Here is a 22,045-nt window from a genome sequence, read left to right as displayed (position 1 = left end):
GATTTCATAAAAAGAGTCGGCACTCGGCACTTCCCGATAATTATGTTTCACAATGTATCAAAAAGCCTCAGCGCCTCAATCAAGCCACATGCATGTTGAAGATCTCTGTGTCTGATTGATGTCATAATAATGATGGATTGCCCCTCAGTTTTGCATAAATTATTGGACATTTTTATAACCGCAAGTCCGCAATACTATACCATAAAGTAACCTAAATCCGCTAAACATGATATTCGATTATACAGACTGCCAAATTCGGCATTATTGGAAAAAACGGACCGAGAAGATATATGAATCAAAATGCCAACCATAATAATCTCCTAATATGATGTCGCGTACTCGCGTTTTGGGAGAATGATTACCGTAAAATTTTCATTTTACAGCCATGAAATCTTATATATCTCCTGCACCTAACGGTGTCCCTACATATCCTTTTATTATTATTTTGCATATATATATTTATATAATAATAAATAACAGCAATAACAGCAGAGGCCTAAGATGATCATGAACCAAGTGGCAGTCGGCAAATAGTTACATATCCTCTAATTTCAGGCCAAAGCGGCCTTCTCGTTAAATGCTCTTTCTATTTTTGATAAAAAAGCTTCTAAAAATCACGAGTTTATATTTTATAGCCTATTTCTATAGTTAGTTAATAACGGCTTTCTCTAATAGAGAATATTCTAACTACCCCTGATTCATTCTCTAGAATTTATTCTCATCTCTAAGTAAGTGATTCGTTTGTTCTTATTGTATCAAAGGATTTAAATACTATATATTTAATCATTGCATGAATTTTATATAATCAATGTGGATACGTTAAATTTCTCCGTGAATTGTCGCTTTTCTTATGAATTTGCCTACTTTTATTTCTGTTATGCATATAAGAAAAAAGTAATCAAACAATTAGCGAACTCGAATGACTAAAATATAATAATAATGATAATAAAAAATGTTCAACAAGTAATGTGTCATGAGAATTATATTATCGAGAAATGATGTTTCATTTGTTTTTTCTAAAGGGTTTGCAATGCATCAAATTATCTTTCGTGCACTTTTTATTTGGTATAAAATATGGTAGTACGTTTTACTTAAGAAAATGGTTATAACCTAAGAATGTCAGATGGCCACGTTTAAGATTTAGGTGTAAGCATATCAAACTCCGACATAGTACAATCACATGGCTTCTATATATTTCAGATTAGGCTTAGTGATAAACACTATTGTCCAGCAGTAAAAGGAAACTTTTCTTTTAAGGAATAAATAAATAATCATGTGACATTATCATAATTATTCGATCATCAAATATTGGTCGGTGCCACATTAGTACTCAATAAATAAGGCGTAATTGTGTTTTTTGTTTGAAATTCTTTACATTATTTTATCGAGAGAATTGAAACATGTCAACTGTTAAAGGAGTAGCTCCACCAATCGAAAAATATGATGGTTCTTCATTGCGTGTTCTAATCGTACATGCACGTTGGAATATTACAGTAGTGGACGCATTAATAAAAGGAGCAATTGACACCATGACCAATGAATATTCGGTTAAATCCGAGAATATTACCATTCAATCTGTCTCAGGATCATATGAGTTACCATTTGCAACTCAACGTCTTATTGCAGCATCAAGACTTCAGGCTACTCCAAATGCAGCAGAATTATTTTCATCAACGCCAGCAGGAGAACAAACTGGACCTCCGCCTGTTAACACTCAAACTTTTGATGTGGCTATTTGTATTGGAGTATTAATCAAAGGTTCTACGATGCATTTTGAATATATTGCCGACGCTGTTAGTAATGGTATAATGAGAGTTGGATTGGATTCTGGCATTCCTTGTGTTTTTGGTATTTTAACTTGTTTAAATGATGATCAAGCATTGGAAAGAGCTGGTTTGGGTTCAAGTGATAAGAAACATAATCATGGAATTGATTGGGGACATTGTGCTGTTGAATTAGCTGTGAAGAATCGCGGTTGGATGGCTGGTAAAATTTGACATTTAATAATTATTTAATATATATTAAGTAAATTAGTTTTTTTTAATTATTTATTGATTAAAAAAGAAAAGAAATATTTTTAATTTCTTTTATTTAAATGTTTCTAATTAATAATAAGAGATGACACGTGTGCATTTTTTATCGTTACATGCATTGTGCATAAAATTTAAAGCAGATCATGTGATGTCCATATATAAAAATAAGCGGCGCAGTAATTTTTATTATAAAATTTTTTGTTTCGCGTACCCAAAGGACCAGTTCATGTAGATATCCTCAATCAATCTTTGATTTTTCTTTTCTTTCTATTTGTTTCTCTTTCGTCATCTCCGTTCCAATCGTTAAGATTGTTTAATAAATTTTGTAGTATACGTTTTTCTCCCAATCTCATGACGATAATATATTTTATTCTCAACGATATATTATTTGATTTCGAAATTTCATCATCATCCTATAAAAAATTATTCTTTAGTAATACTACAATAGACAAAATAGATAATAAAATATATATTATCCTTTCACCTTGATTGATGTCTTATACATTGCTAATCGTTTCTCAAATAGCTGAATTAATGATTGTTTAATATCAAGGTTCATTTTAGGTTCAGGGAATTTTTCTGATTTTTGAAGCTTCTTAAATTGGGCTTTATCCATTCTCATTACTTTGGCTTTTTGATTGTTAAAAAAAAAAATTTAACGATTTTTTTTATCACAACGAGCTGTATAATTTCTTCAGTATGTACATATATACCTGTTATAATTAGTTCAGGTGGTATTTCACACGTAGTATCCAAGACGAAAATACTGAATAAGATTGTGTATAGTTATGTAAAATAAAAATTTTGTGTATAAAAGTCAAACATAAAATGACAAAGAACCTACTCATCTAAAATATCTTCTTCCAATAACATTTCGATCTTATATTACGTAAGTAATGACAATAACAACAAATTCGTGGCGGTTACATAAAGGACTAAGTACCTTTTTATTCTTTGTATCTTCATCGATTGATAATGTATCAACTACAAATTGACCATTTAATTCCACTATATCATACATATTATTCTCATCAACAAATCCATACTTGCGCAGTAAGTCTATTTAAGTAAAAAAGTGGGTATGAAAATTATTGTGAGAATAAGAAATCAAAATGTATGATTTACCTGCAGAACACAACTCTCCATAAGTATTATACTTGAGGAAAAAATAGTATCAGAAAAACGTATTTTTAATATATAATACAACTTTATATAATTACAATTTGTTCGCCCTTCTTAATTTTCTTAATTGCGGTCATTTCTAATAATCCTTTATCACGAAATAATCGAGCCTAACGATAAAAATATATATATATAAATTGAAAGGAGATGAGAAGTATTTATATAACGGACATACGTTATTAAACCCAGTTTTATGGTTCAACATATCAGCCATTGGCATCATTGTAATTTCTTCTTTCTCATCCTCTTCATCTTCGTTCTCTTCATCCTCTTCGTCCTCTTCATTTTTATCTTGATTTTCTTCGATGTTCTTATTCCTTATTTTATCTTGAAATGCATTTGCCATTACAAGAGATCCCATACAATGAAATAATTCCAGATTATGTATATTTGAATCAAAAATTGAAGAATTTGACTAAAATAATACGAAAGAAAATTAGTATGATTATACTGTGTTATATTATAAAAAATATATATATAACCATAATATACGATCAAATCAACAATTTCTTTATTTCCTTCATAAAATTTAAAAAAAGAAATGATTCATTAATAATTGATACTTTTATTACCTGGATTATTGGTAGAAAATGGTCATTGAATTGTTTTTCCGCATCAGCTTTTCCAATTTTATCTATCATGATAAAATCAAGTTTATATACGTTATATTAAATTGCTTAAGAAACAATTAAATACATCTTTCTTACCGATAACACCTGTTCCTTCTAATTCAGAAAGATCGTCTTCATTCCAAAACATTGGTGTATCAAATTCTCGAGGTAAAATATCAAAATAAGGCTTCCATAATGAATTTTCTTTTTGGCTTTCATACATCATGCACAATATGAGTGGAAACCACGAATTAATTTTACTAAGCATTTCAAATTCGCTGCTTGATATTAAATCTTTTAGTGATGATGTTTTTTCTGAAAGAACTATAGAATGCGGAATATTAAATAACACTTCAAACGGCTATACATATTTTGAAATTGAATATTAATGTTTAAATATAATGTTACGGAATGTATTCAAAAGCGAAAGTAATGAAAACCTCTATATCGTCAACTGAGACAACTCCCCGACCTGCATTTTCCGAAGAATAATCTTTGAATGAAATTTTTGGTGATATCGTTCCTCCATTGCTACAAAACCAATGGATAAATTGTTTATTAATTTCTTCGAAATTTAATGTATTGTCGTTATGGCTCATTGTGAATTTATTCTTTAAAAACATAGATCACAATTTTTTATCAGAAAATTTCTTTTCTAGATCGTTAGCTGATTGGTCGATCTCATCAGCGGTACCTACGAAAATTGTAGATTACGTATACCTTGCAGATAAATCATCAATCGTTCGCTTTCAATATTTTATTTATTCTACTACAAAAATGTCTGAAAACTCTATTCCGAAAATTCCTAATTTAGATCTTGCTAATTACAGGTTTATCTTGAACAACCCAAAAACTCCAGAGTTTTATGATGAAGCAAGAACTAATTTATTTAAGTGTATTGAAGAAAATAGTAAGTACTCCTGACGAAGTACTAATAATTTATTTTTCAAACAACCCGATAAGAAAATTTATCGCGTTTTCAATAATAATATACTTCATTTTCCTTAATTCTTTCAGTTCTCGTTCAATTGATAAGTTCTTTTATCCTCAAACTATAGACATGGCACCTTTTTACCAATTAATGACTGAAGAACTCAAGATTCCATTTGATAAATCTCTGCATGCAAAATACCAAGAGAATAATAATGAAGAACTAAAGAAATTGGATGAAAAACTTGAAGATGCCGAAAAAAATTTAGGCGAAACGGAAATCAGCGATGCTTTATTAGCCAAAGCTGAATACTTCGCGAAAATTGGTGACAAGGTACGTTTTAATTTTTTTTTTTGATTCCAATTATTATATAATGATGTATTTTATTGACTTTATTTTAGGAAAAAGCTATTGCAGCGTATCGTATTGCCTTAGATAAGACACCAGGATTAGGATCGCGAATAGATATAATTTTTTGTTTTGTAAGGATCGGATTCTTTTTTAATGATAATGATTTGATCAGTCGTAATATTGAAAGAGCAAAGAGGTATTTGTTTTGATAATTAGTCTTATTTCAAATACTTTAACGCTAATTCAACTTTTACTTTCAAGTTTAATTGAAGAAGGTGGTGATTGGGATCGACGTAATCGTCTTAAAGTATATGAAGGCATTTACAGGTTATCTATACGTGATTTTAAAACTGCTGCAAATTTATTTCTTGATACTTTATCAACGTTCATGTCTACTGAATTAATGGAGTATAAAGAATTTGTTAAATATGCCGTTTTAGCTGGAGCAATTTCTTTAAATCGAGTTGATTTGAAGAAGAAGGCAAGTAATTAATTCTTATTATTCTCTGTACTTATTTATGCTTGTAATTTATTCATATTAAATTATTCGCTGAATTTATAGGTAATTGATGCACCAGAGGTATTGGAAGTCTTACACGAAATTCCACACTTAGAAGATTATATTACTTCACTTTATAACTGTGAATACGCAAAATTTTTCCGAGCACTTGGTAATTTTCTCAAATGTAAAAGAGCTTCTGAATTTTTGTTCATTAATTAGTTTATAATTATAATTATTTTATTTAAGCCGATGTTGAATTGGATCATTTGCGCACTTCAAGGTACTTATTCTCACATCTTAGGTATTATGTCCGTGAAATGAGAATTATTGCATACGCGCAACTTCTGGAGTCATATCGTTCACTCACTATGGAAAGTATGGCAAACTCATTTGGTGTTTCGGAGGGATTCATTGACAAGTATGTAATAATAATAAATGAATGTTTATATTTGAAGAGATAATTTGTTAACCAACAGCCTTTTTTATTAGCGATGTGTCGAAATTTATAGCCGCCGGTCGTCTTAACTGTGTAATTGATAAAGTGAATGGAATTGTTGAGACAAATAGACCGGATGCTAAAAACGCACAATATCAACAAAGTATCAAGCAAGGAGATATTTTATTGAATCGTGTTCAAAAGTTATCAAGAGTTATTGATGTATGAGAATAATGAAAGTATTTATTAGTATTAAAAAAAAGATATTTTTTTTTGATTGAATATTTCTTTTAGACACTTATTGATTAATATTAATTATTAACTTGTCTATAAATGCTCATACTTTATAGTATAAAATTAGTCAAAATATATATAACAATAAGAATAAATATAACAATAAGAATCTTATTACCGAAAAAAAAAATCGTTTAATAAATTTAATTTACAATTTGAAGATAAATTATATAATAATTATTTTATTCCACAGCTTCTGCAGTGCTAGCACTTTGATGTGCTTCACGTTTTTCAATAGTAGATGATAATATTTGAGAACGGAATGATAAACCTCTCGTACGTTCAATAACTTGTTGATAAATGGAAGTATGATTTTGATTCATAATAACAGTATTCTATATGAACGAATTTTATTCATATTAGTCAAAAACTATTTTATTCTTATGTTAAACTAAATAACTAAAACAGACCTCTTTAAAATCAATCTTTGCATCGACACGTGTGTCTCGAATCAAATTAACAATCCATTTTTCACCTGCCTCTTGATCCAAATTAAGAGTTTGTGACAACCCGCTAGAAATTAAGAAATCAGGAGATGAACGATTACCTAACAAATAAATTAATGAATAATATTTATCATACCTAATATCAATCTTTAAATGTATCCGACAATAAGTTTCAGAGATTAAATAACGAGCATTTTCTACAAATTCTGGTAAAGTGGCAACTAAGAAAAAGTCATTAGAAAGGACTTTTTCACATTCTTTTAATTTATGCTGAGCTCCCTCAAAATCAAATTTTACATATAAGCTTTCGATGAATTCAGTTATAGGATCCCTGTATTCATAACTTTCCTGTTGAATAATTTTAACTAAATCTTTTAAAATACTTTTTTTACGCTTGTTTGTTACGACGGCTGTTGTAAGATACCGAAGAATCCATGGGCACGCAGTTTGGATAGTATTAATATACGAGGGAGTGAAAAATACATCGATAATATTATCACGTCCTTTTGGATGATTGAAGAAAACAAATATCGACCAATGAATAAACCAAGTGCGTTGTTGCAGTTGATGCAAAGGAGAAGTAAAATTCTATTATTAACAGAAGGTAATTAAAATTTATAGCACTAGAATACTTTGAAGTTAACGTGATAAGAACCTTTTGATCAATGGTTTCCTTTAGCTTTTGTACTTCTTCTAAAGCACCGTCCCAATTAGAATCCAAAATATCGGATGCTAGCTTTCCCCATAATGCTGAAACGTTTAATTCATGATCTGTCGACTGTACAATAATAAATTAAGTTTAATCTCGAACTCTTTCCTAAACAATACTATAAAATAAAAGTTACTAACCAATACACGGAAATGGTACAACATATCGGAAGCACCTCCATAGTTACCACAGTTATATTGGAATTGGCCAAATTGATAAAGAGTGTTAAGCATTTTATCTGTAAGCTATCAAATAATAAAAATGAAAAGAAAGCAACACAATTTATTAAACTAATTTTACTGTATTGACACTTACTCCGTACTTTTCTTTTAGAAAATTAAGATTCTGAAGTTTATCTTGTCGAAGAGCGGAAATAACTTCCGGATTCTCTATAATGTCTAAAACCTTTTGAGCCTCTGATTGAAGATTTTCAAGTGTCTGAAGAACTTCATCTCTTTTGGTCGAAAATTCTAACATATTGTAAATTCGATTATATTTCGATCAGTAAAATTACGCATTTAAATAAATTTATCGTATAATGAATAATATAAACAAATACCATTTGGAACTTCTTCAGTATCATGTATTGTTTTATACAACATTGAAATAAAATCAACCATATTAGTTTTGGCCAATAATTCATATTTAGCTTTCAGTAAATCGATCTCCGGATAGATCTAAAGCAATAGAAATATTACTTTGCAAATACAATTTTTATTAAAAATTTTTGAACAATGAGTCCAACCTTGTGCATAGAAAGAAATTCCAACAACGGAAAGACAAGATGTCTGTCCAAATACGGGATCAATTTAGGGGTCAAGTCATAAGTTGCTGCCATTTTGTTGACTTTCGAAGAAAGATTTGAAAATTTTTTATCGCAGTGAAAATTTTTAGATCTAGCCAATTAAATTACAGTTTTCAGTGATACGAAATTTTGTTATAAATTTAAATCTTTTAATCAACAGTTTTCTTCCTCCTTTGATCCATCCGCTAAGACTTCGCTTGTCTTGGTAAGAGTTTCAAGAGTTTTTTATTATTCTGTTTATAAGTCTCATGAAGTGTTAAGTTTTGTTTTTTTTTTCAATGATATTTATGAACATTCATGCAATCGAATGGGTAATAAAATAGCAATTAAAACAGTCTTAAGTGAAAGTTGTTCCATCAAAATTATAATCATCGAATTTAGGAATTATTTTAGTAATTTACAAAGATTTTTAATTAATATAATATTAATAACAACTAACCCACTTTGTGAAAAAGGTATTAATTATTTCTGGTTTTTTTTTTGAAGTGGCAAAAATGGCACACGCACCACGCAATAGATTTCTTGTTCCCGGAATTCCACGCTATTCTCGTAGTAAAGTCTACGCAAAAAAGGCCTTATACAGACGCAAGAAGTCTACTATTCCAAAGCCTGAAACTAAGGCTGAAACCACAAAAACAGTACAAATTAACGGAAATAACAATGGTGGTCAACGTGTTATCCCATTAGAAAAGGCTCCACGATTTTATCCAGCAGAAGATGTTCCTCTTCCAAAAAAATCACGAAAAGTTAACAAGCAAACGAAACTTCGTACCTCTATTACTCCTGGTTCAATTCTTATCTTATTGACTGGTCGATTCCGTGGAAAACGCGTTGTTTTTTTAAAACAGCTCAAAAGCGGTTTATTATTGGTGACCGGCCCATTCAAAGTTAATGGTGTTCCGTTGAAGCGCGTCAATCAAGCTTATGTTATAGCTACCTCAACAAAAGTTGATGTTAGTTCTTGTACGGTAAGGATAATTCATAGATTTAAACCTAAAGGATTGTCTCTATTTTAAAGATTTTTTAATTTACGTTTATTTTCAATTAAGATTGATAAATTTGACGATTTATATTTCAAGAGAGAAAAGAAACCTAAGAAAAACGATGATATAGAAGAACTCTTTAAAGACCAAAGTGTAAGAATAATTTTAACATTCATTATTTGAGGTTTTCTACAAATTATTTATAAATAGAGATTTTCTTTATGTTTAGCAAAAGAAAGTAGTTTCGGAGCATAAAATTGCTGATCAAAAAGAAATTGATAAACAACTCGTGGCCAGCTTGAAAAAAGTCCCAGATCTTTATGATTATTTACGAGCCAGATTTTCACTCAGTAAAGGCCAATTTCCTCACAATTTGAGCTTTTAGTTCTACATATATCGTGTTGAGTGGTAGCCATTTATAACATTTATTTCAAAAAAAAAAAAATTATTTTATTGCTAGAGTTATATGATGTTATAATATTTTAAGTTTATATAATTATTTTTCTTTTATTAATTAAAAGAGATTTCGGAAATAAATTCTAAATATGGAAAACATCATGAATTATTATACAGAATTGAATGTTGTAATTAAATTGGTTTCTCTTCTGGTTAATATAAGATATATACATAAGTTTTGTAAACAATTCTATCATCAAATTAATATAGGATATTAATGTCCAAGATGAATTAACTATATTTGTTTTACCGCCTTCCAATATGATTCCTGTCCAAATTTTGTGTAAATTAGACCAAACATAGTACCAGCCAAGTGTGCCTATTATGAATTAAAATGTATAAGTAATGATAAATATTTGCCGAGCCTCATATTTAAATACTTACAAAATGGTCGAACATTGTCATCCCAGATACAATTCCCCACAAGTCAAATGCCATTATAGCAGGAAGTGCGTAACTGATCTTAATCGGAAAAAATGGCAAAAATATCAAATATACAGAAGAATCAGGATATTGAATTGCGCAAGCAGCAACGCATGCGAAAATAGCCCCAGAAGCTCCTAAAGATGGCAATATATTGTACCGTTTGAAACTTAAGGAAACAATATGACTAATACAAGATGCAACCATTCCGGAGGAAAGATAAAACGCAAGAAATTGCTCTTTCCCAAAAATGCGATAAACTAAATCCCCAAAAGAATACAAAGCCAGCATATTAAAACTATAATGCCAGAAAGCCTCATGGCTAAACATTGAAGTTAGCAATGTAAATGACCGCCCAGAAAGTGGATTATGAACAAAATAATTATTCATAACTGCTCGTAAAGGATGAATTTGCCACATTCCAAAGATAATCGTGTTAATTCCAATCAAAATTGCAGTAGTTTTCGTACTATCGCTCAATGAGTTCCATCGTTTGGTCATATATGTCCAATCTCCGTGCAAGCTTTTATAAAATTTGGAATCTTCAATCTTTTGAATTAATCGATGAAATATTCCTTTGACCCAGGGTTCTCTATAAGTCACTATATCTCCAGCGTTTTGATCATTATCATTATAAAAATGATACATATTTTTACGACGAGCCTTTATTTTTTCCGCAGAAATGTTTGTTGCTATAGCGAATGACGAACCAGAAGCGATTAATGTAAACAAAACGGGTTTCCAAATTGAGGGAGTTACGCGTTTTCGATACGTTTTTTGAAGTAAAGAATTATTATAAGATACAAATTTATTATTATAATGTCGGGTGTCTAGCGCATAATTCCTTATTGAAGAGAATGTTGAACAGTACTGGCCGTTAAAGCCTGAAAGTCTGCGATAACTTAACGGAAAACGCGGAAAACACATAATTTCTCCTACTCGAAACAATATTGTAAAGCTGAATTCGAACAATAAAATCAAATAAAGGATAATCTTTTATCATGATATACAAAAATGACAATATAAACAATATAACCACGTGAAATTGAAATTTTCTTAATTATGAGACTGTGAGCCATTATTTATATAGAGGGCGGCATGCCTTGGAAAAATTTGTTGTTAGTATCGAAAAGGAGCTTGATCCCAAGTTTGGTGTACCTAGACTTGGATTCTTTTAAATTGTCATAAAAAACATTAACCTAAATTACACTCATTAGTAACTAATATGGTTTTAATCTAAGATTATGTATTTTCATCATATAATTCTCGATCAAATTTCCTTTTCATTAGTTCAAAAACCAAGAAACCAACACTAGTAGCAGGGACAGCTCTTATAACCGTAGCACCAAAATCACTATAAAAAAATTTAATCAATCCCTTTCTCTTAATTCTTAATTTACATTGTTCCCACGTGTCTTTATATAAACGTGGTTTCTGTTCATGTTGATATTCAGATTGAGCTTCTTCTATAAGAAATATATTTCTAATTTTGTCTAAAGGATAATCAACGAAATGATATGATATTGCTGCCATTCCACCAGCCGCTAATACAAAAGTTGGTTCTATCAACTGAGATTTCTTTGAAGTTTCGCGATAGTCGCCCATTCCCTCAATGAATGCATTATAACATTGTTGTTTGACAAATTCAAAAACTCCAAAAAACAATCCGCAAGATAAAGAATCCTATATAATCAATAAATTAAAAATTAAGATTATCAAAAAAAGTATAAAAACATAAATAATAAAATTAATTTGATTAACACAAACCTTTACCAACGTTAAGCCAATTCCACGATAAATACTTGCAACTCCCAATTCTTTCCAAGTAGTTTTAGCAAAATCGAACATGCTTTTGTGCTTTCCCTCTAATAAATCATTTACTTCAAATCTAACTTTTAAAGAGTCTAATGGTGCGGCAACTAGAGATTGTGCAGCTCCTGCAATAGCTCCAGAGGTAAATACAATTGAAAATGGTGGTGGTGAATGTAAACTATGATTATAATCCGATTCAAAAAAAGAAGAAGTTCCACTAAATTGTGAAAGAACTGTAATATATGTTGTAAATAGGACTGCGCCTATCATTGAATTCGCTACCAGTGGAGGTAAGACATGGCGTGGTATAAATATAAACTAGAAAAAAATAAATAATTAACGTCGGATTATTTTTTTTTTTTAATTGTACTTCAGAAATTTATTTGCCGAGTTTGACTGACTAGTATGCATACACCATGTTGTTTGACTGCATTAGTTAACATGCCAAGGCTTGTTGAATGAAACGAGAATTTCCTGTCATTATGAGTTGGTGGCATAATTGCTCGAGCCATTATTAGATAATCAACTCTAAGTGGCCTAAACAACTAAGAGACAATTTAAAATAAATTAATAATTCATGTATTGAGAAATGTATTTAATGGAAGTTTTCAATGTTTACTTTTATTGGGGTTCTATAAAATAGTGCAAGACCTTGTAGTATAAGCGACCTCGCAAATGCCGCTGGTGCTGCAACAGAAGCCGCATTTTTTGCGTTTTGCTTTTTCTCTGAAAGGTCTTGTACTGTCATTTATTAAAGAATAAAATTTCTCGATCAGCGATAATCAGTTAAAGTTTTACGTTCACGTGGAACATTAAATTATCAGCCAATCAAATTTGCAACATGAAAATGCGAGATTAATTCGATTATATTATCTGTTATTAAGCTTCTATGACACCAATCACATCAATCATAAAGAAATATAAAAAAAATACAGGATACAAAATTCCAAAGAAAAAAGCTTTCTTTCATATGTTTCATTAATAATTCTGTGTATATAATAATAATACAATTAGCCGTTATTAAATACAAAGAGAAAAAATGTATATATATAAATAAACACTATTCCTAAAGAATATAAAGATTTTTAGAAATCATCTCCTTCATTGGAAAAGAAGTGAGCGTAAGCAATAACTGCAATAAATTTTTTTTAAAAGACAAACGTATATTAGTAAAAAGTTTTCAAATAGCTACATCTAATATGTAACTTACTCGTTGAATAAACCAAAGCACCGCCTCCAGTACTCATAATCATTGCCGGAATTGTTATTACATGAGAATGTGCAAGAACGATCGGTAAGCCTATTATTAAATATAAGAATTTATAAATATCAATCAAATAGATTTCACCAGGATAGTTATATAATTATCACTCACAAACTCCAGTAACAATTAATATTGCTGTTAGGAATCGTCCAAAATCTTTATATCCATTACTACTTTATAAAAAATATAAATTAGTAAAAAATACCATACATGAAACAAAAAACAGAATATTTTAACATTTACTTATTATAATCTAAGTAATCATCATTACTACCACATCTTGAAAATATAAAATTTGGTAAAGGTGCTAATACATATGTTGCAACTATCAAATAAAAAGAAAAAAATATAATTAATAAGTGTAATAAAATACTAAGTAGAAAGAATTTACATAACAGAAAAAATTTTACTTGCCGACAAACAATGGCCACCAATTTCTAAATAAATTTTGAAAAAAAATAATTTATTATCGAATTCTTAAGTATGAAAAAACTTACACAAAGTTGACATACTGATATAATGCTCCAGATAAAATGACGAGTAGGAATCCGCAAGCTAGAACAAAAGCTAAAGCTATAATGCTTTATAAGAACAATAATTTATTCAAGTGTTTAAATAACGTTAATTATAAAATATAGCTTTTTAACTCGACAATACGTACGCTAATAATATTCGAAGAGAAATACAGTTCGTTAGCTTTATTGTAAAAAAAAAATAAGCTAAATAAACAATATAAAGAAACATACTTTTTACGCCCGCCATTTTATATAAAATAATAATAACTACAAAATGGTAATCGTTAGTGACAAGAAGCTTGCTAGAAAATATTAGAGTACGTCCTCGTGAGTTCGTGTGATATATACTGTATTACATTTTGGCTAGTTGATCATTTCCGATCTTGCAATCTGCGCCATATAAATTTTTCGATAATCGCTTTTTTATTGTAGCTCATTTAAAAATACATTTAGAATTACTAATTACTTAATATGCTGGTAGTTGATACAAGCACCCAAACGACACATTCCACATTATCAGAAGAGGTCATCGAAGAAGTTATAGCATGTGCACGTTATGGCGAATTAGAAGAGTTGAAGACTATCATAAACTCATTTCCTGTCACACATCTTGAATTAAAGGACAACCTAGGAAATACTGCTTTACATATGGCAAGTGCTAATGGACATTTAGGTAGATACAATCATTGATGTTCTATCGATATTCATAGAAACCTTTTAATTAATTTAAATCCAATTAAATAGAGATCGTAGAATTCATAATACAAACATTGGGATCATATCTAGAAAAAATTATAAACATACAAAATGATTCAGGGAATACACCGTTGCATTGGAGTGCTTTAAATGGTCACGAAAAAGTAGTCGAACTATTAGTCAAAAATGGAGCAGACGCAAAGGTATAATGAATAATTTATTTAATCCTGATTTAATTTATACTAAATTTGTTCGGATTATTTATTTTAAAGATTAAAAATAGGGCGGGAAGAACCCCAATGTTTGAAGCTCAACAGAATAATCATGAAAAAGTAATAGAATTTTTATTGGCAAATGTGGATCCCGACAAAGAGGAAGAATCCACTACAACAGAAAATGATGCAGATACATATTAAATGAGATACATATAATAAACATTTTTTTATGAATTCATGTATGTTCTTGTGAATTTGAAGCCAAAAGCAGTCAAGTGATCGACTAATTATCATATTATTGAACTGGAATTGCTTCTTTGACTAACAGGTTTGACTGGTGTCTTCAATGTATTATCCCACTATTTATTATTGATATCTATATATAGAGTGAAGTACTACTTCAAAAGCAATGTTCCTTTAAATGAACTGAATGAACCTTCTCTTCAAATAGAGCCCCTTTAAGTGACACGCTTTAATGATGTCATTCCCTTAACATTTAATATTAAAAGTAATAATGAATTGTTCTTATTGAGCTTTACGTACTCGAGATAACATTTAATTAATTCTATTCATTACAAACAAAAACAACATAATAAAAGAAATCGAACTAGTAAAAAAAAATGACGAGACATTTTAATCCTCTTTATTACTTTCATTCGCTGAATCTTCTGACATATCTATATTTGCAATCTTTAATTGTCTTTTACTTTGTGCCATCTTCCTCTTGTTATATCGAGCAGCTTTCTGTATATTAATACTGTGTCGAATCTAATAACAATTAAGAAAAAGTAATGTATTAATTCCATTTCTCAACACAAAATATGTAATTAAGAAAATACTCAATTACCTGATTTGGAGTTATAAATTCGGGATTTGCATAAACAGTCGCACCACAAAAACTGCCTTCAAATATTCTAATGACATTAAGGACAAACCTCGGCCCAATCTCTACGAGAGAAACGTCCTTGTCATTGAACTTTTTATTGGGATCTGTTGGATCTTTCTCAACAATCTAATAATGTAAAGATAATTATTGACAAAATTTACTGTGAATTGAACTTTGATCAAAAAAAAAAACAAGAAACCTGAAAGTTTCGAAACCATATTCGATTATCTGCTATAGTAAATGATATGACATGATCAATGAATGGTTTTGAACGACGGGCGCCCTTTGGAACTCCAAAAATCTAAGAATAATTTATGTCAATATGCTTAATAAAAATTAAATTAATATAATATATAATAATAATATACATACATGAGTGAAAACTTCTTTAATCAAGATTAAATGAGGTTCTGACTCGAAATTTTTATCAAAAGACAAAATATGACGTGAACCCTTAAGGCAATTCCCTGTCATTTTGAGTTCATCCATTGTGTGAACTTAAAAGAAAACACGTTACTCTATGAAAGTTATTAAACATTTCGATCTTACAAAGTCGAATATAACAACTCACTATTTTGAACGTGAAATTTAATACTTGGGCCATTTGGAGTCTTACTTGTCCACATATAAAGATCCTGACGTTTACGTACCTCAAAAAAAACACAGTTATTACAATTATTTAACTCGGCAAGTTCATTAAGTACTCCAAGCTTGAATTTTGTGTCAAGCTTCGAATCTAGCCAAAAAAGAATATTAAAAAGAATCTACTTGTAAAACTTAGAGAATTTAACTCAAACCTTTTTTAAAATGAGGTAAAAGAGCCTCTAAGTCATTCAAAAGATGTCTCTGACTAATTTATGCAAAGTAAGTTAATTATTAATGTATGTTTAATAGATAATGATAACTTTTTTAAGCTATACCGGTAATTAATTCCTCTCGAAGACAAAGCTAGGACTCTTTGCTTATTTTTAGTAGATTTCTTTTCAGCAGAAACCTCCTCTTTGTTATCAGCAACTGCTTTGGCTAATTTAAATATCGTAGCCATAAGAAAAAAAGTTGAGATAACAAGCCACTATCAATTGATTTCAACAAAGTCAGATGACCTTAATATATCACTGGCGTGTTACGTATCACAGTGAGTTTTATAAAAATAGACAACCATGTGATGCGATAATAAATTTAGATATTGGGGCTCGGACTTTTGTTCCCGGAATCCCCATTATATGCCCTCAATTCGTCATCCTCCTGTATAAATAGCAAATGATACCCAATCACATTGGTTCAACAACTAGCTGCATTGTTTATAACCTACCATTGAAAGTTATTTTTAAAGGTTATCTAATTTCTCTCTTGAAATATTAAATATGAATTACGAAGAAAGTCGAGAACAAGATGTAAATATGTTGGCTCTTCCGCGGCCAACCGATAAAGATTTTAGTTCAGCAACAATTGCGATTGTTGCTCAGCCAGACGGATCTAGCCACCAAGAAGTTCCAGTGTCTCCGGTACCTTCTCACGATTCCAGCTTCACTGTAAGTCCTAACGCATTTAGAGACGGTTCCTTTGTTTCAACTGACGTTGGAGCCACTAGTTCAGGTGTAGTTTTGACTGTTGGTACAACCTTTGAAACTTGGGAACATGTTGACGAATATCTTGAAATATATGGACGTGAGCAAGGTTTTGTTGTTAGAAAAAAACGTGTTGAGAGAGACGAAATGGGAATGGTTAGGAAAAGGACATATGATTGTGAACATGGAGGTCGATACACGCCAAAGAAAAAGGCGGCCTTATCTGAACAACGTAATAGGACATCAAAACGTATTGAATGTGGGTGGCATATCAATCTTTCTTTTCCCAAAACTAGTACACATATAACTGTTACCACCTTTGTAAACGAGCATAATCATGTACTTAATCAACAAACGCGAGAAACTCGTCCATCAACACATGCATCAACTGCCCACACGGTTTCACCAAGGTATCGTAGTGTACTGGAGGCAGCAGCACCTAAGAATCGTAATTTGCCAAAAGCCGTGCTTGAAGACATTGAATTTTACACCCTTCACGGAAATCTTGGTGTCACGACCCAGCGACAATTATTGAAGGCGAAATATCCAAATCACCAACTTCCTGCACGTGATATTGCTACTGCAGTTCAAAAGTTTAAAGGTGACACAGATATAAAGCAATTAGATAATGACGCAGCAAAACTTTGGATTTGGGAATTAGCTAGAAAAGCAACCCAAATTGCAGTTGATCAACAAGATAATACTTTGGAAGAGCTCTTAAAAAGTTATATAAAAGAGAAAGAAGAACGTACGAGAACGAATTCTCAGAATGCACAGCAATGAGCTTGACTATATAAATTTTAACCGTTACTTTACAAGAGATATGTTTGTAACAGAACAGAAACCATTTAGAGGTAAAGGGTTATTTAAGATAAGGGAATTAGAAACTTGCAATGTAAACCGTTTAGGTAAAAAAGAGAGAAGTTTTTTTTTGAGAATTTTTTCGATTATTGTATTTTTTACAATATGATTTTCACGTTGATTTATGGTCAATAGCATCATGGAAACGAGCAATTTTGAGAGATTAGTAGAAGGATTGATTTGCATTCTAAGTTCAATAAGTAGGACATTATGCATGATTCAAAAAAAAAAAGAATTCTATTTATGTTATTTCTTTTTTTTTGCTTTCTTTTCTTGGACTATGTTACCATCCAAAATAAATATTTTTTTTATGAATAATTTCATTATCATTTTGACTTGTGTATAGTCAGTCATTATCTCTAATTTATTACTTACATCGAAACGAGTTTTTTTATAATTTGTATTTTTTAATTTATAGAAAATTTATTCGATTTATTTTCACATCTAACAAAGTGTTTCATACATTAATTTCAGATTAATCGTTCGGCTTTTCTAAATACAATTAGTGAATTTGTAAAGGTGATTTTGTATTTATATAAGATACTATACATCTAATTCTTATTTTATTTACGCTAATTATAATTGCTTTGAGATATATCTTAAATATAATGATATGTAATCTTAATGTGAAATCATACCAAGTTGTAGAAAAGTTTAGAAGAAAAATAATAAAATTAACTTTTTTATAAACGATTCGACCTTACTAATATTCGTATAGTAAAAAAGTATGAAATACGCTTGAGATAAAGAAAGCGTACTCGTTTGTTCACGTGTCATGGTCCGGCAGCGTTACAGTTTACGAATCTAGTCGTGTCGTTAATTTGCGAGTTAATTTGTGAAACAAATCATTTATGCAAGCCGATCAAAGCTGTAATTAATGATCAATCATTGGTCAAAAAGATGGGTGATTCTAGAAAAAGAATATGATAGCGGAGTTTCTCGTTGACGCTTTTTTTTCAAGGTTCTGATGTCCTTGCCTTGACAAAACCTGTCCAGCCCAGAAATTTATAAGTTCAAAAATGGACGAGCAAGAGCATAATAATGTTTTGGACGTCGAGGGTGAAGGCAGTGCTATTGATAAAATGCGGGCTAAGCAAGAAAAGAAGAACATGAAAAAAGCTAAAAAGAAAGCTGCCAAAAATTCTGCTAGTGGATCAACAGCGGGTTTAGAAGATACCGCAGCAAAACAATTAGAATTACAAGAAAAAGTGAGAATGTTGGTCAATCAACTAGCAATTCGTGAGGCAATACAGCCACCTCCTAGCGCTAGTAATTCACAGAAACAAAAAGATATGAGTTCGCATAAGTTCTGGAGTACCCAGCCTGTTCCAAAGCACGGTAAATTTTGAAATATTCGTGAATGGTTGCACTCATAGTTCATTATTAATTTTGATCAATTGAATAGGTGAAACAATTGAGGAAGATGGACCGATAGAGTCTAATACTCCATATGATCAAATTCGTAAAGAGCCGTATGCTTTGCCCAAAGAATTTGAGTGGGTAACTCTGGAGTTGAATAATGAAAACGAGGTAATCATTTCTTTTTGCTTTTGTTTATGTCCCAACTTATTTTTAATTATTTAAAGATGTGTTGTTGGTCGGATTATCTTAGCTAAACGAACTCTATACTCTCTTGACAAATAATTATGTCGAAGATGACGATGCGATGTTTCGCTTTGACTATTCTGGTGATTTTCTAAAATGGTAAGATTTCTCGCTCATTAATTCACTTCCTTGTGTGAACCATTTTTTGATCAACTCTTTTTATTTGTGGTAAAGGGCTCTTCAACCACCAGGTTACTTAAAAACTTGGCACGTAGGTGTTCGTGTCTCTTCTAATAAAAAACTTGTTGCATTCGTTAGTGGTATTCCAGCAGATATTCGAATTTACGATTCGTAAGTAATTTAAATTAACTATTATATCATAAAAACCAACATACTGATACCCTTTATTTTGCTTCACTAATCTCGAAAGTCATCAGCATCTTGTTGAAATCAATTTTTTGTGTGTCCATAAAAAACTTCGAAGTAAACGATTAGCACCCGTGTTAATTAAAGAAATCACACGACGCTCTCATTTACAAGGGATATTTCAGGCGGTATATACAGCTGGAGTTGTCCTTCCAAAACCCATTTCCAAGGCTCGGTAAGCAATAATTCAATATATTATTTACCCATTTTTACAAAAATACTTTATTTATTTATTTATTTATTTTAGGTATTATCACAGATCACTCAATCCCAAAAAACTGGTCGAAACAAATTTTTCACGTTTGCCTCAAAATATGCCATTATCACGTTTCATTAAAAAATTTAAGTTACCGGCTGAAACATCTACACCTGGTCTCAGACCAATGGTAGAGGAAGATGTTCCCGAAGTTAAAACATTATTAAATGAATATATGAGTAAATTTAATTTTGTACCTGTGTTTAAGACTGATGATGAAGTCAAACATTGGATTTTAACGAGAGACAAAGTCATTTGGTCATTTGTAGTCGAAGTAAATATTATCATGATCTCGTTGTAAGTTCGTTTTTGTAAATATATGATTGCTTTAACAATTTTTTTTTTAATTTATTAGGACCTTGAAACAAAGAAACTGACCGATTTCTTTTCGTTTTATTATTTACCTTCCTCGGTTATTGGCCACCAAGTACATAAAACTATAAATGCGGTTTATTTATTCTATTACGCCGTAAAAGAAGCTGACGAAAAAGCGATAAAAGGAAGGCTACAAGGTTTGATAAAGGATGCATTGATATTAGCGAAATTGGTTTGTATTATGTGATTTTATTGTTATTTATTTTTTATATTTGAGCTATTTTGAATTAAAATAATTTTCTTATTATTTCTCAGAAAAATGTTGATGTTTTCAATTGTCTTGATCTTTTGGAAAATAAATTATTCATTGAGGATCTTAAATTTGGGGCTGGAGATGGATATTTGAATTACTATATGTATAATTGGCGCTGTAAGGATATGGGAAGTGATAAAGTAGGCGTAGTTATGTTGTGATTTCTGACAATCCATAATTATTGAAATGATTGCAAGGTTTGTGTGTATGAAATCTATTTATTGAACTAATGAGTTAATTGTGATAAAGTTGTTTAATAAAAACCAGATAAATCTTATACTTTTCATATCAACATACATATTATTAAATATATAAATATTGATCTTAATTATGTACAGTATACAAATTTTAATTATTTAAAATACATTAGCTAGAATGCAAAATAAGTTCTCTACTTATTCAATTATAATAGCTATTAATAGTTTTCATGTGGTATTATATAATTATCAAAAAAACTTATATTATATTAACAGTAAAATATTGTAATATTAAAAAAAATGTATTGCTAAAATTCTTAATAATTGATTTAAATTATAAATTATGTAAACTATATAAAACTTTATAGTAATATTAATTTTATTTATATAACATAATATGTAATATAAAACTCTAAATATTTAATATATTTAATATACAATTTATATCTGATTTATTTTGCAATTATTTTATTATTTAGTGGTTCAATTAGCAAATCATTTTTTTTAATAATGAGTTTTACAAAATAAAAAAAAAATAATTACATAAAATTAAGAACCTGATTTTGTAATTTTCAAATTTGGTTAAATTTACTCTTTTTTATTAGTAAAATCAAGTTATGACTTGGTTTATATGGATTTATAAAATTAATTACTTACTAAAATACTAATTAGTCAATTAATTTAATTATTTTAATTATACTATAACATTACTTATTTTTATACTAAAATGGAAATTATTATAGATCTAAAGTGATAAAATTTTGTATTACAACATCTATTTTTAATTTATTTATATTTTTTTACTTATCAATATAGTGAGCACAAATTTCAGTAATATAATATATGCAAATAAATAAACTTTATTACAATTTCATTACATGATCTAATAAGTGATTAATATTCTATATGTATCCTTTATTCTTCACTTCATTTTAAACAATAAATATATATAAAATAGTTATTAATTATATTAATTTATATTAAAAAATAAAAGTTAATTAAATTTAAATTTTT

General features: G+C 29.7%; 11 protein-coding genes across 13 annotated transcripts; 5 read left to right on the top strand and 6 right to left on the bottom strand.

Annotated features, from left to right (window-relative positions):
* Nucleotides 1–1,360: 1,360 nt before the first annotated feature.
* Nucleotides 1,361–2,107, top strand: OCT59_022494 (uncharacterized protein). Its single transcript, XM_025321229.2, has one exon. It carries the CDS (start codon nt 1,401–1,403, stop codon nt 1,995–1,997), a length of 597 nt encoding a protein of 198 aa, XP_025169473.1. The 5' UTR covers nt 1,361–1,400; the 3' UTR covers nt 1,998–2,107.
* A 168-nt stretch (nt 2,108–2,275) lies between these two features.
* On the bottom strand, nt 2,276–4,425 carry OCT59_022493 (uncharacterized protein; the record flags this gene model as incomplete). The annotated part of the gene is made up of 11 exons (XM_025321228.2): nt 2,276–2,446; nt 2,518–2,663; nt 2,747–2,799; nt 2,878–2,912; nt 2,977–3,092; nt 3,159–3,189; nt 3,254–3,325; nt 3,391–3,630; nt 3,788–3,849; nt 3,923–4,187; nt 4,267–4,425. The coding sequence occupies 11 exons, from the start codon at nt 4,423–4,425 to the stop codon at nt 2,276–2,278; spliced, it is 1,350 nt and encodes a 449-aa protein (XP_025169472.2).
* Nucleotides 4,426–4,567: 142 nt separating this feature from the next.
* Nucleotides 4,568–6,505, top strand: OCT59_022492 (uncharacterized protein). The gene is made up of 7 exons (XM_025323322.2): nt 4,568–4,736; nt 4,885–5,090; nt 5,159–5,304; nt 5,370–5,589; nt 5,671–5,779; nt 5,857–6,028; nt 6,100–6,505. The coding sequence occupies exons 1-7, from the start codon at nt 4,604–4,606 to the stop codon at nt 6,272–6,274; spliced, it is 1,161 nt and encodes a 386-aa protein (XP_025169471.2). The 5' UTR covers nt 4,568–4,603; the 3' UTR covers nt 6,275–6,505.
* OCT59_022491 (uncharacterized protein) lies at nt 6,266–8,372 on the bottom strand (the record flags this gene model as incomplete). Of its 2 annotated transcripts, XM_025321227.2 has the most annotated exons (8): nt 6,266–6,675; nt 6,751–6,853; nt 6,923–7,374; nt 7,442–7,564; nt 7,636–7,740; nt 7,811–7,965; nt 8,055–8,172; nt 8,241–8,333. In XM_025321227.2, the coding sequence occupies 8 exons, from the start codon at nt 8,331–8,333 to the stop codon at nt 6,523–6,525; spliced, it is 1,302 nt and encodes a 433-aa protein (XP_025169470.1). In that variant the 3' UTR covers nt 6,266–6,522. The 2 variants fall into 2 exon arrangements, with proteins under 2 accessions (XP_025169470.1, XP_066006240.1); XM_066144816.1 differs by having other exon boundaries at nt 6,751–7,374; nt 7,636–7,670; nt 8,055–8,372.
* A 103-nt stretch (nt 8,373–8,475) lies between these two features.
* On the top strand, nt 8,476–9,858 carry OCT59_022490. Of its 2 annotated transcripts, XM_025321226.2 has the most exons (5): nt 8,476–8,505; nt 8,624–8,692; nt 8,787–9,268; nt 9,350–9,436; nt 9,513–9,858. In XM_025321226.2, coding segments are annotated over exons 2-5 (726 nt in total). In that variant the 5' UTR covers nt 8,476–8,505; nt 8,624–8,691; the 3' UTR covers nt 9,669–9,858. The 2 variants fall into 2 exon arrangements, with proteins under 2 accessions (XP_025169469.2, XP_066006239.1); XM_066144815.1 differs by lacking the exon at nt 8,624–8,692 and having other exon boundaries at nt 9,380–9,436.
* Nucleotides 9,859–9,974: 116 nt separating this feature from the next.
* Nucleotides 9,975–11,089, bottom strand: OCT59_022489 (uncharacterized protein; the record flags this gene model as incomplete). The annotated part of the gene is made up of 2 exons (XM_025321225.2): nt 9,975–10,058; nt 10,124–11,089. 2 exons carry the CDS (start codon nt 11,087–11,089, stop codon nt 9,975–9,977), a joined length of 1,050 nt encoding a protein of 349 aa, XP_025169468.1.
* Nucleotides 11,090–11,404: 315 nt separating this feature from the next.
* OCT59_022488 (uncharacterized protein) lies at nt 11,405–12,722 on the bottom strand (the record flags this gene model as incomplete). Its single annotated transcript, XM_025321224.2, has 4 exons — nt 11,405–11,845; nt 11,930–12,292; nt 12,388–12,519; nt 12,594–12,722. 4 exons carry the CDS (start codon nt 12,720–12,722, stop codon nt 11,405–11,407), a joined length of 1,065 nt encoding a protein of 354 aa, XP_025169467.2.
* A 337-nt stretch (nt 12,723–13,059) lies between these two features.
* Nucleotides 13,060–14,000, bottom strand: OCT59_022487 (uncharacterized protein; the record flags this gene model as incomplete). The annotated part of the gene is made up of 8 exons (XM_066144813.1): nt 13,060–13,106; nt 13,185–13,274; nt 13,350–13,411; nt 13,482–13,563; nt 13,653–13,675; nt 13,751–13,819; nt 13,891–13,900; nt 13,985–14,000. The coding sequence occupies 8 exons, from the start codon at nt 13,998–14,000 to the stop codon at nt 13,060–13,062; spliced, it is 399 nt and encodes a 132-aa protein (XP_066006238.1).
* Nucleotides 14,001–14,189: 189 nt separating this feature from the next.
* OCT59_022486 (uncharacterized protein) lies at nt 14,190–15,259 on the top strand. The gene is made up of 3 exons (XM_066144812.1): nt 14,190–14,426; nt 14,498–14,652; nt 14,722–15,259. Exons 1-3 carry the CDS (start codon nt 14,225–14,227, stop codon nt 14,863–14,865), a joined length of 501 nt encoding a protein of 166 aa, XP_066006237.1. The 5' UTR covers nt 14,190–14,224; the 3' UTR covers nt 14,866–15,259.
* Nucleotides 15,208–16,595, bottom strand: OCT59_022485 (uncharacterized protein; the record flags this gene model as incomplete). Its single annotated transcript, XM_025309543.2, has 7 exons — nt 15,208–15,432; nt 15,512–15,676; nt 15,750–15,851; nt 15,923–16,047; nt 16,122–16,286; nt 16,348–16,400; nt 16,471–16,595. 7 exons carry the CDS (start codon nt 16,593–16,595, stop codon nt 15,298–15,300), a joined length of 870 nt encoding a protein of 289 aa, XP_025169464.1. The 3' UTR covers nt 15,208–15,297.
* A 2,307-nt stretch (nt 16,596–18,902) lies between these two features.
* Nucleotides 18,903–21,341, top strand: OCT59_022484 (Glycylpeptide N-tetradecanoyltransferase 2). Its single transcript, XM_025321222.2, has 8 exons — nt 18,903–19,317; nt 19,385–19,509; nt 19,592–19,683; nt 19,759–19,875; nt 19,955–20,125; nt 20,198–20,480; nt 20,562–20,753; nt 20,837–21,341. The coding sequence occupies exons 1-8, from the start codon at nt 18,999–19,001 to the stop codon at nt 20,993–20,995; spliced, it is 1,458 nt and encodes a 485-aa protein (XP_025169463.1). The 5' UTR covers nt 18,903–18,998; the 3' UTR covers nt 20,996–21,341.
* The last annotated feature ends 704 nt before the right edge of the window (nt 21,342–22,045 follow it).

Source organism: Rhizophagus irregularis, chromosome 31, assembly GCF_026210795.1.
Source record: "Rhizophagus irregularis chromosome 31, complete sequence".
Lineage (NCBI taxonomy): Eukaryota > Fungi > Glomeromycota > Glomeromycetes > Glomerales > Glomeraceae > Rhizophagus > Rhizophagus irregularis.
The sequence above is the reverse complement of the archived record's forward strand: the minus strand, read 5'-3'. Positions and strand labels throughout refer to the sequence as shown.

Bases quoted from the DNA above. Each gene is read 5' to 3' on its own strand.
- OCT59_022494 (XM_025321229.2), top strand. From the start codon at position 1,401: ATGTCAACTGTTAAAGGAGTAGCTCCACCAATCGAAAAATATGATGGT.
- OCT59_022492 (XM_025323322.2), top strand. From the start codon at position 4,604: ATGTCTGAAAACTCTATTCCGAAAATTCCTAATTTAGATCTTGCTAAT. The intron at 5,091-5,158 runs GTACGTTTTAAT...ACTTTATTTTAG, and splicing joins TCGCGAAAATTGGTGACAAG to GAAAAAGCTATTGCAGCGTA. The intron at 6,029-6,099 runs GTATGTAATAAT...CTTTTTTATTAG, and splicing joins TCGGAGGGATTCATTGACAA to CGATGTGTCGAAATTTATAG.
- OCT59_022490 (XM_025321226.2), top strand. The intron at 9,269-9,349 runs GTAAGGATAATT...TTTTCAATTAAG, and splicing joins TTGATGTTAGTTCTTGTACG to ATTGATAAATTTGACGATTT. The intron at 9,437-9,512 runs GTAAGAATAATT...CTTTATGTTTAG, and splicing joins AACTCTTTAAAGACCAAAGT to CAAAAGAAAGTAGTTTCGGA.
- OCT59_022486 (XM_066144812.1), top strand. From the start codon at position 14,225: ATGCTGGTAGTTGATACAAGCACCCAAACGACACATTCCACATTATCA. The intron at 14,427-14,497 runs GTAGATACAATC...CCAATTAAATAG, and splicing joins AAGTGCTAATGGACATTTAG to AGATCGTAGAATTCATAATA. The intron at 14,653-14,721 runs GTATAATGAATA...TTTATTTTAAAG, and splicing joins AAAATGGAGCAGACGCAAAG to ATTAAAAATAGGGCGGGAAG.
- OCT59_022484 (XM_025321222.2), top strand. From the start codon at position 18,999: ATGGACGAGCAAGAGCATAATAATGTTTTGGACGTCGAGGGTGAAGGC. The intron at 19,876-19,954 runs GTAAGTAATTTA...TAATCTCGAAAG, and splicing joins GATATTCGAATTTACGATTC to TCATCAGCATCTTGTTGAAA. The intron at 20,754-20,836 runs GTTTGTATTATG...ATTATTTCTCAG, and splicing joins CATTGATATTAGCGAAATTG to AAAAATGTTGATGTTTTCAA.